Source organism: Mercenaria mercenaria, chromosome 1 (assembly GCF_021730395.1).
Source record: "Mercenaria mercenaria strain notata chromosome 1, MADL_Memer_1, whole genome shotgun sequence".
In the NCBI taxonomy this organism is placed as follows: Eukaryota; Metazoa; Mollusca; class Bivalvia; order Venerida; family Veneridae; genus Mercenaria; species Mercenaria mercenaria.
Genome location: NC_069361.1, coordinates 49,465,842 through 49,484,103, shown reverse-complemented (window position 1 = coordinate 49,484,103; position 18,262 = coordinate 49,465,842). Strand labels below are relative to the sequence as shown.

The 18,262-nt window shown below is 37.3% G+C and overlaps 1 protein-coding gene across 1 annotated transcript in view; it reads right to left on the bottom strand.

Annotated features, from left to right (window-relative positions):
* The window catches only part of LOC123538728 (uncharacterized), a 69,911-nt gene that overhangs the window by 20,826 nt on the left and 30,823 nt on the right, over window positions 1-18,262 (bottom strand). The window contains exons 10-11 of the mRNA XM_053547094.1: window positions 17,434-17,532; window positions 2,149-2,390 (exon numbers count right to left, since the gene is read on the bottom strand). Coding sequence (XP_053403069.1) covers window positions 2,149-2,390; window positions 17,434-17,532 — 341 coding nt within the window. The remainder of the gene's footprint in view (window positions 1-2,148; window positions 2,391-17,433; window positions 17,533-18,262) is intronic.

Here is an 18,262-nt window from a genome sequence, read left to right as displayed (position 1 = left end):
CCGCCAGGGGCGTTCCCATAAAAGGGGGATAATTCATAAAATATTTGTGCAAGAGTTATGGCCCATGTGCCAGATGATGTAGGTGATGATAAGGAAAAACTATTTAAAGTTTAAAGCAAATCCATCAAGTAATTACAGAGACAAAGGGAGAAAAAGAGGTATCACAACATGTGGACGCGGAAGGATGCATTCAAAAATTTGTTTGTTTTGTTGGGTTTAACGTTGCACCGATACAATCATAGGTCATATGGCGACTTTCCAGCTTTGATGATGGAGGAAGACCCAAGATGCCCCTTCCATAAGCCAGTTGGATGTTTTCCTCAAATGAAGAATTCAACGCCCAGAGTGAGACTCAAACCCACAGCGGTGAGGAGAGCATAAAAATATCATCATATTTTATTGTTCAAAACTAACGGTAACTAGAAGATGCTTTTGTAGAAAAGCACATGTCTCCCCCTAAAGCATAGTAGTAATAGGTAAGAAGTCAATAGGGGACTTGAGTGAAAGTCAAAGAGACACAGATGGTTGGCTTAATGCCTGAAGTTCAAAAGAAATCATATACTCGGCATATCCAATCTTCCCTTGTAGTTTCAACGTTCTGGGTCAAGTGGTTCTCATGTAATGGATGGGCGACGGTTTTCGATGTTCTGGTCCCTGTGACCTTGACCTTTGATCGAGTGACCCCTAAAAACATAGTGGTCATCTACTCTTTAAGTCCTATCACCCTATGAAGTTTGAAGGTTCTGGATAAAATGGTTCTCAAGTTATCGATTGGAAATAGTTTTCCATGTTCGCCCTGTGACCTTGACCTTGATTGAGTGACGGAAAAATCAATAGTGGTCATATGCTTTGCATGGCCAATCAACCTATGAAGTTTCAACATTCTCGGTCAAGTGTTTCTCAAGTAAATGAACTGAAAAGGTTTTCCATGTTCTGGCCCCTGTGACCTTGACTTCTGATTGACTAGCCCCAAAAACAGTAGGGGTAAGCTACTCTATTAGTCCTACCACCCTATGAAAATTGAAGCACCTGAGTCAAATGGTTCTCAAGTTTCTGATTAGAAACAGTTTTTCTTGTTCTGACCCCTGTGACCTTGACTTTGATCGAGTGACCCCAAAAACATTAGGAGTCATTTACTCCGTAAGCCCTATCACTCTATGAAGTTTAAAATCTATGTCAAATGGTTCTCAGGTTATTGATCGGAAATGAAGTGTGACGGATGGATGGATGGATGGCAGGGTTTTTTCTTGCTGTTTTGGGAACATAGCCTATACCCCAAAAATTGGGAATTTTTATGCGTAAATGTTCCCAAATGGGAAATATCTAGGCACATAGGATATAGTAAGGATGTGTTTAAGTACTTTCTCATACACTTGTTTCACATTGTACAACCTCTTTAACATACTGCCATTACAAAATTGTCCATAATTTGGACAATGTTTGTGCAATTTTCATGATTTTTTTTTCAGAATGTAGATTGGGAATTTTTGCACTCATTTTGGGAAAAATGCATATTTTTTGGCATTGGGAATATAGCCAAATAACCCCTGGATGGCCACTGTGACCTTGACCTTTGATGGAATGATCCCAAAATCATTAGGGGTAATCTTCTCTGCAAGTCCAATCATCCTATGAAGTTTCAACATTCTTGGTCAAGTGGTTTTCAAGTTACTGATTGGAAATGGTTTTCCATGTTCAGGCCCCTGTGGCCTTTACTTTTAATTAATTTATCCCAAACACAATAGTAGTCACCTACTCCGTAAGCCCTATCAACCTATGAGTTTAATGGTTCTGGAAGGTTTTCAAGTTATTGATCGGAAATGGTTTTCTATGTTCGGATCCCTGTGACCTTGACCTTTGATCAAGTGATCCAAAACTAATAGGGGTCATCTACTCTGCATGTCTAATCATTCTATAAAGTTTCAACATTTTGGGTTTTCTAATTTTAGGTCCTTGTGACCTTGACCTTTGATCAAATGTCCCCAATAACATTAAAGGTCATCTACTGTAAGCCCTATCACCCTATGAAATTTGAAGGTTCAAGGTCAAATGGTTCTCCACATATTGATCTGAAATGAAAAGTGATGGACGGACAGGGCAAAAACAATAGGTCTCCCCCAGTTGGGTGAAAATTTCTGTAACACTTACATTGTAAAAATGATTATGTTGAGTATTTGCATTGTAATTAATTTCAATGCACTCGATGTGCTCTCGGTTTATGACTGATTCCCTTTCCCCGCTTTTAGAATCATGTTCTTTTCTCCTTGGCTTTGGGCTTTTTTCCTCCAAATTTATCTCAACAGTGTGTTGTTTGATTCCAATTTCTTGCGGCAATTCCTCTGCTTTTTCTAAAAGAGATTCCGTCTCTTTAAGATCATCTGGTTCTTTATCTGCGAAATAGAGATTTCAGAAAAAATGGATAATTACACAATAAAGTATAGAGTATCAAGTATGTAATTATGAACGACGCACGACCCACGACGGACATTGAGCGGTCGCAAAAGCTCACCATGAGCCTTTGGCTCAGGTGAGCTAAAAACAAGAAAGTAGGTCAGTAGGTCAAGGTCATAGTTAGGTGACCCTTATCACTTGGGGTCATCAGGTAATTATAATTAAACAGTCTAGGAAATATGATCTGATAATTTTTGAAGTATTTTTTCCTATATAACTCACATAACAAGTGACCACCGGGGCGAGGCCTCTTTCCACCCCAGGGGCATAATTTGAGCAATATTGTTAGAGATCCACTAGGCAATGCTATAATACCAAAATACCAAATATCAAAGGCTAAGGCCTTGAACTTTCAGACAAGAAGATTTTTATTTTTTTTCCTTTATTAGTCTATGTAAAACGTGGGACCCCTTGGGCAGGGCCTCTTTTCACCCCAGGGGAATAATTTGAACAATTTTGGTAGAGAACCACTAGGCAATGCAACATAGCAAATATCAAAAGCCTAGGCCTTGCAGTTTCAGGCGAGAAAATTTTTAAAGTTTTTTCCTATATAAGTCTACGTAAAATTTGGGACCCCCAGGGCGGGGCCTCTTTTCACCCCAGGGTAATAATTTGAACAATCTTGGTAGAGGACCACAAGGCAATGCTACATACCAAATATTAAAGGCCTTGGTCTTGTGGTTTCAGACAAGAAGATTTTTAAAAAAAAAATCCTATATAAGTCTTAGATGTAAAATTTGGGACCTCCGGGGTGGGGCCGCTTTTCACCCCAGGGGCATAATTTGAACAATTTTGGTAGGGGACCATTAGATGATGTCACATGCCAAATATCAAGACTCTATGCCTTGCAGTTTTGGACAAGAAGATTTTTAAAATTTTATTTTTGCACGTGTTTTTTCTCTTAAGACAAAAGATAAAAGTTAGGGGTGCCTAATTTTAGTCTTAATTTTACAAATAGTGCGCATTAAGATTTTTCTTGAAACGCAGTTTTCACCTAGTTTTGCACTTAGGAGTAAAAACAGACATAAGATTCTTTATGAAACGCACCCCAGAGGGACAGAGTGAGATAAAGCCCCCAGAACAGACAGAGAGAAATCCTTTTTAGATACAGGCATGTCCGGCTAACTTAGCCTAGCTCTTTGCAAACAGACAGTCTGGTTCAGACAATGTGTCATGCCCTAGACCCAGACCCCTACCTCCAAGGTCAAGGTCACACTTAGAAGTCAAAGAGTAACAAGGTCTGTTTTGTGTCCGGTTCATAACTCTGCCATTCATAAAAGGATTTTGAAATTACTTAGCTTAAATGTTCCCCATAATGAGGTGACATGCGCAATATCCAGACCCCTAGCTCTAAGGTCAAGATCACACTTAGAGGTTAAAGGTTAACATGGTCTGTTTCTTATCCGGTCCATAACTCTGCCATCGATGGAGTGATTTTAAAATTACTTCGGCATAAAATTTCATGTTTCCTATAATGAGATGATGTGTCACGCGCAGGTCCCAGATCATTACCTCCTAGGTCAAGGTCACATTTAAAAGTCAAAGGTTAACATGGTCTGTTTCGTGTCCAGTTCATAACTCTGCCATCCATGAAGGGATTTTGAAATAACTTGGCATAAATGTTTACCATAATGAGACAATGTGTCATGTGCAAGACCCACCTTAGCTCAGAGGTCGAGGTCACACTTAAAAGTCAAAGGTTAACATGGTCTGTCTCTTATCTATTCCATAACTCTTTAGTGAACAGTTTTTTCTCCATAAAAAATGTTTTCAAGTCTATTTCTAGAAAATATTGTAAAAAAAGTAAGACACACTTGTCACAAGGACTGTCAATCTGGATGCCAAGTTAAAGACTTACATTCTTTTTGTAATTATTGTACATGTTTATCCCCACCTCTGCTACATGTATGTTGTCAGTTACTTCACGACTTAAGTAATTTCTGGTACATAATGCAGAAAAACAGCCGATTCACTGACTACCTTGACATAACTAAATCACTATCTGAACTGATGTTAAACCCATATACAATGAATAATAAAACCAAAACCATGATTAAATAATGATATAAAGATAGGTCATACTTACTACCTGTACGCCACCGGGTGAATTTAATATTTTCTGGTATATTATAACGAATTTGAAGTGACACTTATTACTGTGTATATATAGTTATTTTTAAATTCATTGATGTCATTATAGAAATTGTACTTTTTTTCTATTGTAGGATAAAATTTGATGTGTGATTCAAAACAAATTTTCAAATTGACAATGGCAAAAAGCAAGTGGAAATGGAATACTCCAGTTGATGAAAATGGTTAGCATGGATAACTTTTGCCCGTGAAAAGTGCAAAGATATATACAGTACTGGTTGGTGTTTGTTCTTTTTTCAAGCAGTATCTTTATTATGCTCCCTTTGAAGGAGGGGTATATTGTTTTGCTGATGTCGGTCTGTCTGTCGGTCCGCAGACCAATCGGTTTCCAGATGATAACTTAAGAACGCTTGGGTCTAAGATCATGAAAGTTGATAGGGAGGTTGGTCATGACCAGCAAATGACCCTATATATTTTGAAATCAGTAGGCCAACGGTCAAGGTCACGGTGACCCGGAATAGTTAAACGGTTTCCGGATGATAACTTGAGAATGCATGGGCCTAGGAACACGAATCTTTATAGGCTGATCATGACCAGCAGATGACCCTTATTGAGTTTCAGATTACTGGGCCAAAGGTGAAGATCACAAGGGCCTTATATAGGAAATCCATTTCTGCTCGATATCTTGATATAGATTATTCTTAGAGCTGTCATATTTCACAGGGTGATTGGTCTTCTTAAGTTGACGACCCCTATTGATTTTGGGGTCAAAGGGCAAGGTCGAAGGTCCTAACTGGTTAAATTCATTTCTGATTATTACCTTGAGATAACTATTTGACCTTGAGTCTTCATATTTTATTGGATGTTTAGTCTCCTGATCATTTGCAGGTCAAAGGTCAAGGTCATTTAGTCAAATCCATTTTAAACTAATATTTTTACATGTTTGACCTGCATACTTCAGATTTCATAGGTTGATTGGTCTCCTTTGGTAGATGACCTTTATCAATTTAGGGTAACTGGGTGAAAGGTCAAGGTCACCTAGCATCAAATCCTTTATAAATCAGTATCAGCAGAACTGATTTATACCCAGTCTCCTTTTGAAGATGACTTCTAATAATTTCCGGTCATGATGTCATATGTCAAGGTCACCTAGGGTAAAATCCATTTCAATTCATGATTTTTATGCAGTTGCTGTCAACAAACTGGAATTCATATAGTGTTTGAACTGTCTGTGTCTCAAACATTTATGTGTACTCAACTCCTCAAGTGCATGTGCATATTGTCCAATTATTTTTCTGGAGTTATGGCCCTTCTTTCGGACTTTGAAATTTTATATATATATATCAGAACATTATGTCAACAACTGTCCTCTTCTTTCTGGAGTTATAGCACTGTTGTGGAATTTATTTATTACTCTGTCAAGCACTTTCAGGGGACATGTGTTACACAATTATGGCATCATTTTACCACCACAAAACGAAGTTTGGTGGGGTGTATATAAAAGTGAGCTTGTCAGTCGGTCTGTCAGTCCGTTGATTTTCGTGGTTTCCGGACAGTAACCCGTGAAAGGCTTAACAGATTTAAATAATGTATGGTACACAGGTGTAACATCACAAAATACAGGGAAATTCAACTTTGAGGTCAGTTGGTCAAAGGTGAAGGGGAAAATGACCCAGAACAGTTAAATGGTTTCCGGATGATAACTTCAGAATGCTTAGGCATAGGATCACAAATTTTGGTACACAGGTGTAACATCATAAAATACAGGTCAAGGTCGACTTTGAGGTTAGTAGGTCATAGGTCAAGGTCACAATGACCAGGAACAGTTAAACACTTAGACATCAAGAATAGTTTAACTTAGTGTGCTCTGTACATCCACTGGGACGGTTTGTGTGGGGTTATTTATCACCGTTAATGATAGTTCTAGTTCATTAAGGAGTTAGCCCTGAAGGTTCAGTGTTTAAAGTGGAATTATACGCATTTTTTTCAAGTAAAAATCCAGCTGAAATAGATGTTTGTGTAAAATGGATGTAGGAAATTATAGCTTTTAACCCAATATACCAAACTCTTCCTGTTACCAGTATGAAATAATAACATTCCAAATATGACTTTTCTTATTTTGACTGGGGCAGTGTTTTTTAAGAGAAGTCAAACTGCACAGTTTTGCTTCCATATAACTTTCAGAAATCTCTACCTATAGGTAAGGGAGATAATTGCGTAGAAGTTTGAAAAAAAGAACTATTATTTTATTAGTTCAATTTCTTTTTTTCTAAAGAATCAGCTCCAAATATTTAGGCGGGCATTGTCGTTAATTTAGCACATTTAAATGCACAGCAACCGAAAATTGCTTTTATTAAACATTCGCCAAAAACACGCTATCTGCAGTAAGATGCGCATAATGTCGCTTTAATCAAATTTGACCAAGCCAGGATATGAATGAAACTTCATAGTAGTAAGCCTGTGTTGTAGTTGCGCATATTCTAGATGTTTAAGGTTGGATAATATTTTAAGCTATTTGAAGAACACATCACCCATTTGTTGGCATCCACATCAGCATCATGATTAAGTGAAGTTTTTTTAGCTCACCTGAGCAAAGTGCTCAGGGTGAGCTATTGTGATCGCTCACCGTCCGTCGTCCGGCGTCCGTCCACACCTTCCTTTAAACAACATCTCCTCTGAAACTATTTGGTGGAAGTTGATGAAACTTGGCCTGGATGTTTCTTGGGTGGTCCCCTTCAAAATTTCTTCAAAGAATTGAATTCCACACAGAACTCTGGTTGCCATGGCAACCGAAAGGAAAAAATTAAAAAATCTTCTTGTCCAAAACTGCAAGGCGTAGAGCCTCGATATTTGGCATGTGACATTATCTAATGGTCCTCTATGAAGATTGTTCAAATTATGCCCCTGGGGTTGAAAAGAGGCCCCGCCCTGGGGGTCCCAAGTTTTACATAGGCTTATATAGGAATAAACTTTAAAAATATTCTTGCCTGAAACTGCAAGGCCTAGGCTTTTGATATTTGGTAAGTTGCATTGCTTTGTGGTCCTCTACCAAAATTGTTCAAATTATGTCCTGGGGTGAAAAGAGGCCCTGCCCTGGGGGTCCCAAGTTTAACATAAACATATAGGAAAAAAATATTTTTGTCCTAAAGTTCAAGGCCTAGGCCTTTGGTATTTGGTATGTAACATTACCTAGTGGATCTCTAACAAGAATGTTCAAATTATGCCCCTGGCGTAAAAGGAGGCCCCGCCCTGGGGGTCACTTGTTATATGAGTTATATAGGAAAAAATACTTCAAAAAATTTCAGATCATATTTATTGACTGTTCAATTATAATTACCTGATGACCCCAAGTGATAAGGGGTCACTTGACTGTGAACTTGAACTACTGACCTACTTTCTTGTTTTTTAAGATACATCCTTGAAATTTGGATGACATGTACAGTTTTGCACACCGATCTTAAAACTGACTTTCAGTGACCACGAATGTGAACTACTGACCTACTTTCTAATATTTTAGCATCAGATTGCCATTTGAAACATGTGGCTCATATTACTCAGGTGAGCGATTCAGGGTCATCATGACCCTCTTGTTGAAGATACAGCAAAGATATTTGGACCACATTTATAATGTTTTATACAGATTTCAATACTCATCTTGAAAAGTCTTAATCATGACCTACTGACCTACTTTTTCGTTTTTGAAGTTACAGTATAGAAATTTGGACCACCTGTATAACTTTTGATACAGATTTCAATACTCATCTTTATTATTCTTAACCCTGACCTACTGACCTACTTTCCTCTTTTTGAAGCTACAGCAAAGATATTTGGACCACCTGTATAATTTTTTAACATATTTCAGTAGTTATCTTGAATAATCTTTACCACGACCTTCTCACCTAGTTTTTTGTGTTTGAAGCTTTAGCAAAGAAATTTGTTTAAGCAACTTGAAGCAATTAAACTCAGGGGAGCGATGTAGGGCCATCATGGCCCTCTTGTTTATTTTGCCCATTAACAACTAGTGAGAATATGTTAAAACTTCACAAAGGAACTGTGACGCACTACAAATGTTTCATAAGTCTTTATGGTGATTTACAAAGTTATGATGCTTAGCAATATTTGGTTAAGTCTTTAATTTCTACTAGCATTCTTAGCTCACCTGAACACAAAGTGCTCGGGGTGAGCTATTGTGACCGCTCATTGTCCGGCGTCCGTCTACACTTTCTTTAAACATCATCTCCTCTGATACCTTTTGGTGGAAGTTGATGCATATGCGTATGGTGGTAACTTAAAAAACCTTTTTGTATGAAACTGCTGACCCGATTTGAAAATAATTTCACAGACATGGACCTTGTGTAACCGTCTACAAAGATTGTTTAAATTATTTTGATTCATTTAAACATGGCTGCCAGGAGGTATGGCCATTTTTTCCATATATGTATATATCGGAAACATAAAACATTCTTGTCAGAAACAGTAGGTCCAATTTTAAAATAATAAATGATTCTTGGGTGACCCTTTACGAAGATTGTACAAATTATTCTGTTTCATCAAAAAGTATTGCCACTAGATGTGGTCACTTTACCCCTTATTTATGTAGTTGAAACTGTAAAAAAAATCTTCATGTTTTATATCACATCATTCCCCAATGTCATACCCAACCTTTACACACACCCTCACCCCCCCCCCCCCCCCACCCCGCCGAACAACAACTAAACTCAGGTGAGCGGTATAGGGCCATCATGGTCCACTTGTTTTGTATACATGCTGGAAAATAATTACACTTTTTTTGTCTTCCAGGTCTGCGCAGCTTGGTCAGTTCACAAATATTTTGTTAGAAAATCAGCAAAGCCACCGACTTGAATACAAGCCATCGACTTGAATACATTGGTTATTTTCCATGTACCAACAATATGGAAATAAAATTTGTTTATAAATTTGAAAGGCATATTAGAATTTTTAACTTTGTTAATTGATCCACCACCACGAGTGGTGGGAGTTATAGGAATGGTCTCCGTCCGCCCGTAACAATTATGTCCACTCCATACAACTTGACCCCCTTGAAGGGTTTTCATGAAACTTAGGTCAAATGATCACCTCATCAAATCGATGTGCAGAACTCAATTAGTCAGCCATGTCGGCTCAAGGTCAAAGTCACAAGTCGAGGTTTAAAGTTTGAGACTTCCATTTTGTGTCCGCTCTGTATCTCCTAAATCCCTTGAAGGATTTTAATTAAGAAATGAAATGATTCACGTGATTCATGGATTTGCTGATCCTATTCTGTCATTCATTTCGCATGAACCAAAAAAAAAAATACCCCTACTTTTGAAGTTCCATCCCCAGTTTGATGACCTAGGGGGTATAAACCGCCCCCACCACCCCTCAAAAAAACAAAAACAGTTTTCTTCATTTTCTGAGCATGTTGAAATATTCCGAGATTCAAAGGCTTAGCAGTAAAGTAATACATTGTCATCTTTGATAGTTATCAATGTAGCAGATAATGCACTAACTATTGCCTGCCATTTACTTTACCATACCCCTTGTAGAGTAGCTGCCAACTCAGGCAAGCGTACCCACAGTATATTAATCATCCATGTTGTTTTGGATTTTTGTGACCAGACTTGATTTGTCGGTGTTCTAAGTTTGCCATGGTGAAAGGAAACTACATTAAAAGTTTACTGCTGTTTCTTTTTATTAGAGCGTAAATACCACACATGGTCGGATTTAGGTTGTAAATTTCCAGCATGACTTCCGACAGACACTTTTCCAAAATTTGAGATCATGCCAGGGATTCAGTAAGAAACTTGAACTTAAATGCTATGCATTTTTATCATTTATGCTGATAGAAAGTATGAGGCAATAAAGCAAAGAGTTGGACTTGTATGTGAACAAAACTGGATAGAAAACTTAAGCGGTTGGAAACTAGTTAGGCAGGGATACCCTAAACTAACTAGCATAACTTGAAATTCTTTTTTGCTTGTTTCTGATTAATTTTACCTCACACCAACACAATTATAGGCTATATAGCAACTTTCCAGCTTTTGATGGTAGTTTGTTTTGGGTTTAACGCATTTTTTTCAGCAATATTTCAGTCATGTAATGGCGGGTAGTTAACCTAACCAGTGTTCCTGGATTCTGTGCCAGTGCAAACCTGTTCTCCGCATGCAACTGCCAACTTCCCCACATGAATTATCAGAAGTGGAGGACGAATGATTTCAGACACAATGTCTTTTATCAATTCGTCAAAGAGAACATACGCCCCGCCCGAGGATCGAACTCCCGGCCCCACGATCCGTAGACCAACGCTCTCCCTACTGAGCTAAGCGGGCGGGCTCTTTTGATGGTAGAGGAAGACCCTAGGTGCCCCTCTGTGCATTATTTCACCACAGGCAAGCACAAGGGTAGAACCACTAATCTTCTGTAAGCCAGTTGAAAGGATGCCTTAAATGAACAATTCAATGGCCCAAGTGAGGCTTGGACCCATAGTGGTGAAGGGTGATTTGAATCTTTGAATTCAGCCACCTTAACAACTCAACCATGGAAGTACACCCCGCCCCGGAATTTTAAGCTCCTCCCTTATTTGACAGAGCTGTATATAAATATGATGCATACTAATTAAATATCATTTCAATAAAGTCAATTCGAAATTCAGTGTTTTTCTTCAAAGTAAAACAAAATGAAGATTTAAAACCTTTAAAAACTACATGATTACATTCATCCTAAACTGAACACTCACTGAAAGTATTACTGAAAAGCAACCTTCTGTACACCATATAAAACAAGTGAATGAAGTATTGCCATGCAATACAAAGTCCCCTACTGGAAGGCACCTTATTGTTTCTACTGCAGTATAACATAATGAATTGATATATGTCAATGATGTATAAACGATACTGTACTATAATACAATATGTTATAACAAAACAATTGGATTAAAATTTGCATACATAAACACCTATAGTTGCTTTCATATGGAATTATTTTGGCCAGTTATGAAAACATTATCATATAAGTTATCTATAGTAACAACTAAGAGAAATTAATAACAACAAATTTAACAAAAATCTATTAGAAAAAAATATATTACAAGTCCACACAAAACTCTTTGCCAGGTAGAGATAGGTCAAAATACCTCTAAAAATTCAACGTGACATGCATGTTGTACCACAGAAAAGTGGTCTCGATTTTTCTCTAGCCACTAATAAAAAAGTAACAATATAATCTATTTATAATAAAAACAAAGGGAGGTAATTCTTAAAACAAGGGTGCCTCATGGCAATGAACATTTGTGCCAAGTTACATCAAAATCCCTCCATGCATGGAGAAGAAATGCTCTGGACAAAGTCATTCTTAAATTTAACCTTTGACCTCCAAGTATGACCTTGACCTTAAACCTAGTGACCTGGTTTTAAGTTTCCAAATTTCAATTTTGTATCTTAAACAAGAGGGACATTATATATCTATATTATTATATATGACCTATATCGCTCACCTGATTTAAGTTGCTTGCTTGAACAAATTTCTTTGCTAAAGCTTCAAAAGCAAGAAAGTAGTTCAGTAGGTCATATTCATGGTCACTGAAAGTCAGTTTTAAGATTGGTGTGTAAAACTGTACATGTCATCCAAATTTCAAAGCAGTATCTTAAAAAAAACAAGAAAGTAGGTCAGTAGGTTATATTCATGGTCATTGAAAGTCAGTTTTAAGATCGGTGTGCAAAACTGTACATGTCATCCAAATTTCAAAGCTGTATCTTAAAAAACAAGAAAGTAGGTCAGCAGGTCAAGGTCACAGTCAAGTGACCCCTTATTACTTACTGTCATCATGTAATCATAATAAGACACTATAAGAAATATGATCTGATAATTTTTGAAGTATTTTTTCCTATATAACTCATATATCAAGTGAACCCGTGTGCCGATGCATCTTTTCACCCCAGGGGCATAATTCGAACAATCTTGTTAGAGATCAACTGGGCAATTATACAAAAAAATATATATCAGAGGCACAGGCCTTAAACTTTCAGACAAGAAGATTTTTAAAGTTTTTTTTTTCCTATATAAGTCTATGTAAAACTTGGGACACCCAGGGCATGGCCTCTTTCCCCCCAGGGGCATCATTTGAACAATTTTGGTAGACTACTAGGCAATGCAACCTAACAAATATCAAAAGCATAGGCCTTGCAGTTTCAGGCAAGAATCTTTTTTATTTTTTTCCCTATATTTGTCTATGTTAAACTAGGAAACCCCGTGGTAGGGCCTCTTTTCACCCCAGGGGAGTAATTTGAACAATCTTGTAGAGGACCACAAGGCAATGCTACATACCAAATATCAAAAACCTAGGTCTTGTGGTTTCAGACAAGAAATTTTTAAAGGTTATTTTTCATATACAAGTCTACATAAACGATGTGCCTCCACATTTGAACAATCTTGGTAAAGGCCCACTATATGATGGAACGTACCAGATATCAAAGCCCTAGGCCCTTTTGTTTTTTACAAGAAGATTTTCAAAGTTTTTCCCTACATAAGTCTTTAGAAACAATGCGACACCCCAAGGCGGGGCCGTATTATATCCTAGGGATACAATTTGGACAGTCGTTGTAGAGGGCCACTAGATAATGCTTGCTACTAAATATCAAAGGTCTAGGCCTTATGGTTTTGGACAAGAAGGTTTTCAAAGTTTTTCCCTATTTAAGGCTTTATAAGCCGGGGCGGGCCACATTTGACCCTAGGGGGATAATTTGAATAAACATAAAACTTAACCAAGAAATCTGATATTTTTTAAGTCCAAAAGGGGCCATAATTCTTGCAGAAAGCATGATGGAATTATGTTTCTTGCTGTACGGAGTCAGCTAATGATGGTGAACAAGTGTTACACGTTTGTTTTAAAGCAACAGCTTTGATAGTTTAGGAGAAAATTTGACCTAAACATAAAACTTAACCAGGAAACGCCGACGCCGATCAAGTGATGACAATAACTCATCTTTTTTTCTCAAAATATCAGATGAGCTAAAAAAGGAATAACAGGGAAACAAGAGGGTCATGATGGCCTTATATCACTCACCTGAGTTTAGTTTCTTCCTTGAACGAATTTCTTTGCTAAAGTTTCAAAATTAACAAGGCAGTCTGAAATACGGCTATATCCCCGCCGCTGCTATGGATCGTGAAAGGGCTGATGGTACTGGTTGGACGCATTGACTTTCTTAAGTATATTTTTTTAATCCATGTTAGAGGAAATCAATGAATTTGAAAATACTTCAAGGGGTCAAGGAGATACAGAGCAGACACAAGATGGCAGGCTCAAACATTTGACCTTAAGTTGTGACCTTGACCGCACATCATTGATGAGGTTATCATTTAATTTAAGTTTCACGAAAATCCTTCAAGGGGTTTAGGAGATACAGAGCTCAAACTTTTAACCTGACACATGAGTTCTGCACATCGTCTTGATGAGGTGATCATTTAACTCAAGTTTCATGAACTCCTTCAAAGGGTTTAGGAGATACAGAGCTCAAACTTTTAGCCCGACATATGATTTCTGCACATCATCTTGATGAGGTGATATTTGATCCAAGTTTAATGAAGATCCTTCAAAGGGTTTAGAAAATACAGAGCTCAAACTTTCAACCTGACACATGAGTTCTGCTTGACGTGATCATTTGACTCAAGTTTCATGAAAATCCTTCAAGGGGTTTAAGGGGTTCAGGAGATACAGAACGGACACAAAATGGAAGGCTCAAACCTTTGACCTCGAGCTGTGACCTTGAACTTGAGCCAACATGGCTGGCTCATGAGTTCAGTGGTTTTTGAGTCTTCAAAGAAAATTGTTGACAAAAGACGGATAAATGCACACACGCAGGACTTCGTACTCAGAAGAATAAAAAAGATCAAGCAACAAGAGCACCGCAACGTGGACCAATATACGTATAAAGGTATGATCTTTGACCCTAAGTGAAACACTGACCTTGAAAAGCAAACCATCAATGCACTGATACATACTAAATACCAAAGGCCTAGGCCTTGAACTTTCAGACAAGAAGATTTTTTTTTAATTAAGGGGCATAATTTGAATAATCTTGGTAGAGGACCACAGGCAATGCAACATACTACATATGAAAAGCCAAGGCCTTCCAGTTTCAGACCAGAAGATTTTTAAAAGTTTTTCCTATATATGTAAAACAGGTTAATAATTCATTTTAACAATCTCGGTAGAGGACCATAAGGCAATGCTACATACAAAACATCAAAGGCCTAGGTCTTGTGGATTCAGACAAGAAGATTTTTAAAGTTTTTCCCTATACAAGTCTATATTAACCATGTGAACCGTTCCTGGGCTGGACAATATTTGACCCTAGGGCGATAAATTAAACAAACTTGGTAAAGGACCAATACATGATGCTACTTACCAAATATCAAAGCCGTAGGCCCTGCGGTTTTCGACAAGAAGATTTTCAAAGCTTTTCCCTATATAAGTCTATATTAACCATGTGACCCCTGGGACGGGGCCATATTTGATACTTTGAACAAACTTTGTAGAGGACTATTTGATGATGCTACATACTAAATATCAAATCCCTAGGCCCTGTAGTTTTGGACAAGAAGATTTTCAATGTTTTTCCTATAGAAGTATTTATAAAACATGTGATCCCAGAGCCATATCTAACCCTAGACGGATAATTTGAACAATTTTAGTAGAGGACCACTAGATGATGTTACATACAAAATATTAAAGCCCTAAGCCCCGTGGTTTTGGACAAGAAGATTTTCAAAGTTTTTCCTAGATAAGTCTATGTAAACCATTTGACAATACAGTTGTATTATTCCCATCTGATATACGGAATGAATCATACTAGTCATTGTCCTGGTACATAATTGATCATGACTAACCGTACTGTTCCCAGACATGAAATTGAAATTCAAAAGAATGCTGATTTAATATTACAAACTGAAAAATAAGCATTTCTTATTTTCTGAATTGACCAACAGTTGTAACTTATAGATAACATACACTGACTGAAGTGTTTTACACCCATTAACGGGTAACGAAAACAAAGGAGATTTTGTAAATTCAGCATATGCCGAAATGATTTCGCTGTTTAAGGTTTCACGAATTTAGGTTGATAGTGTTAAGAGGTGCATAAACTAAACTTTTTAGCACTTTATTACTATGTTTCACTAGGTTAAGGACCATTAATCTGGTCTAGCTGTGAGAAATCCCAAAGAGAAGTTCCCAAAATCATTTTCAGATACGTGCGACGTAAACAATTAAGTTGTTTTATGCGTTTTGTGGATATAGCCAAGAGCAATAACTCTGATCTAGCTGATTTATATCTCAAACATAACACCTGGTGCACAACTTCCAAGGCTAGATAATATTTCTGTAACAATGCAAAAACCGGGAATTATTATTTTTTGAGATACATGCGACACAAAATGGGGCTCTTTTTATGCTTACTTTTAACTGAGTCAAGGACCGGACCATGGTCTGGCTGTGTTAGATCCAAACTGAAACACAAGGTGCACAATTTCTTATGCTGAATAATAATCCTGTAAATTTTGATGATCCTGGACCAAATGATTTTAGAGATATGTATGCCAAATACTTGAACAGAAACATGTATGCCATCCAAAAGTTTTGGGGCACATACATTTGTGTAACTTGGGAGAATTACATGTAGCAACTAATTCGTAGACCAGAGGAACCTGACAAATATTAGGGTTTAGACCTCCTGCCTGGATGATCACAGTACGTTGTCCAGTCTGAAACTTTTGAATGCACGGTGGTTATTCAAACTAGAACTTGTTTTTGCAGAAATTGACACCTGTCACAAATTAAGGATCATAGCTCCAAGGCAAATCACTGAAACATGATTCTAGTTATATACACAAGCAGGCTTAGCAGTGGCAACTCGTTTGAAATATGGTAGAATTCCATTCAATGATACGGAGGAAGCAGCAAAGATCAAAGATTCTGAAAACTTAAGATTCCGCTGACAATCCTTTTTTATTATTAATTAGATTATGACGTTAAAATGTTTAATTATGCTTCACGATTACCACTTGTGATTTTTGTGAAATTCAGCCTAACTTTATACAGCAAGTAGTGTAAACACAGTATAATATGACTAATCAAGGGCCATAGCTCCATTGAAAATCACGAAAGCAGAACATGCAAATAATATGTGTAACAAGAGTTGGTCGAGGACAGCAACGCTCAACTATTCAAGAGCCTTGTCAATTGAAAATCGTAAAAGGGGCATAATTTTGTAAAACTGCAAAACAGGGTTACGAAACCTGTGCAGTGAATATCGGTTTACGACAGTGGATTTGTGTATGAAGTTTTAATTCATTCCCAAAAGTGGGAAGTGAGATACCAGCTTATGAAAACTTGACCAAAACCTGCTAAGTTGAAAAAGAGGCATATTTTATCAAAATGGAAAGTAGAGTTATGTAACATGTGCATTGCATGTCAGATCATGACATTTAACAAGTATGTGAAGTTTCAAACATTTTCATTTGTGGGAACTTAGACACCAGCTTACAAACAAAACTTTTATAACTTTATTAGTATTACAGTGGAATTACAGAAGTCCCCTACCGGTGAAAAATTTTACTTGACATTCAATAGTGACCTTGGCCTTTGATCGACAACCATGCATCGTGCGCACGACATATAGTTTAATCATTGGGAGCATCTCTGTGTAGTACTAAAATAAAAATACTTTCATTGCAATTAAAAGAAATGGGACAGAAACAAATGTTACCTGACCTTGAACAGTGACCTTGACATCTAACAGACAAGCATAGAAACTGCGTTGACACGTTGCCTCAACATGGGAAACGTTTGTGTGTAGCACTCAGATAATACAACAATATTGTAGGAAGGTGAATTACCTTTTAAAGACTCAAAACTTGGTGAAATGTCCTTTTTTGTAGTTCCCCGTTCAGCATTATTTCCATCTGCTGTGCCTTCATATGTGGTTCTTCCATCATCTGCAATTGCAATTCAAAGTAATGATAATCTAATATCACAAACTGACAAATAACCAACTGCTATCCTCTGATTTGCCCCATGCACTTGTATTATTCACATCTGATATATCAAATAAACTATTTAGCAATAATAGTAAACCTAGCAATTAAAAGAAATGGGATAGAAACAAATTTTGACATGACCTTGAACAGTGACCTTGATCTTTAACTGATAAGTATAGACACTGCGTTGACATATTGCCTCATCATGGGAAACGTTTGTGTGTATCACTAAGATAAACCATCAATGCATATAAAAGTTATGGAGCAGAAACAAATATTACTTGACCTTTCATAGTGACCTAAGTGATGTACATGCATAATTTGTATATTACCCTTTATACATATACCATGTTTTATGACCTTTCCTTAAATACGTTTTGAGTTATCGCAGGATCAAGATTTGCAGACACAGAAAACCGCAATCCTTTAGTCCCCGAAAGTGGTTTTCAACCAGTAGTTGACTATCAATAGGCACTGATAAGTGTAATAGCCATAGGGCCAAGAATTCTCAATTCATGATAAGAAACGATTTTAGTCTCAAATCTTCCATGACCTGATGATTTGACCTAATAACTCCAAAAACAAAAACAAAAACATCTTCTGGCCAAAGACACTCATTATTAGAGGTTTGACAGTCATGGGCCAAACCATTCTTCAGTTGTTGATCAGAAAACATTTTCAGTTTCGA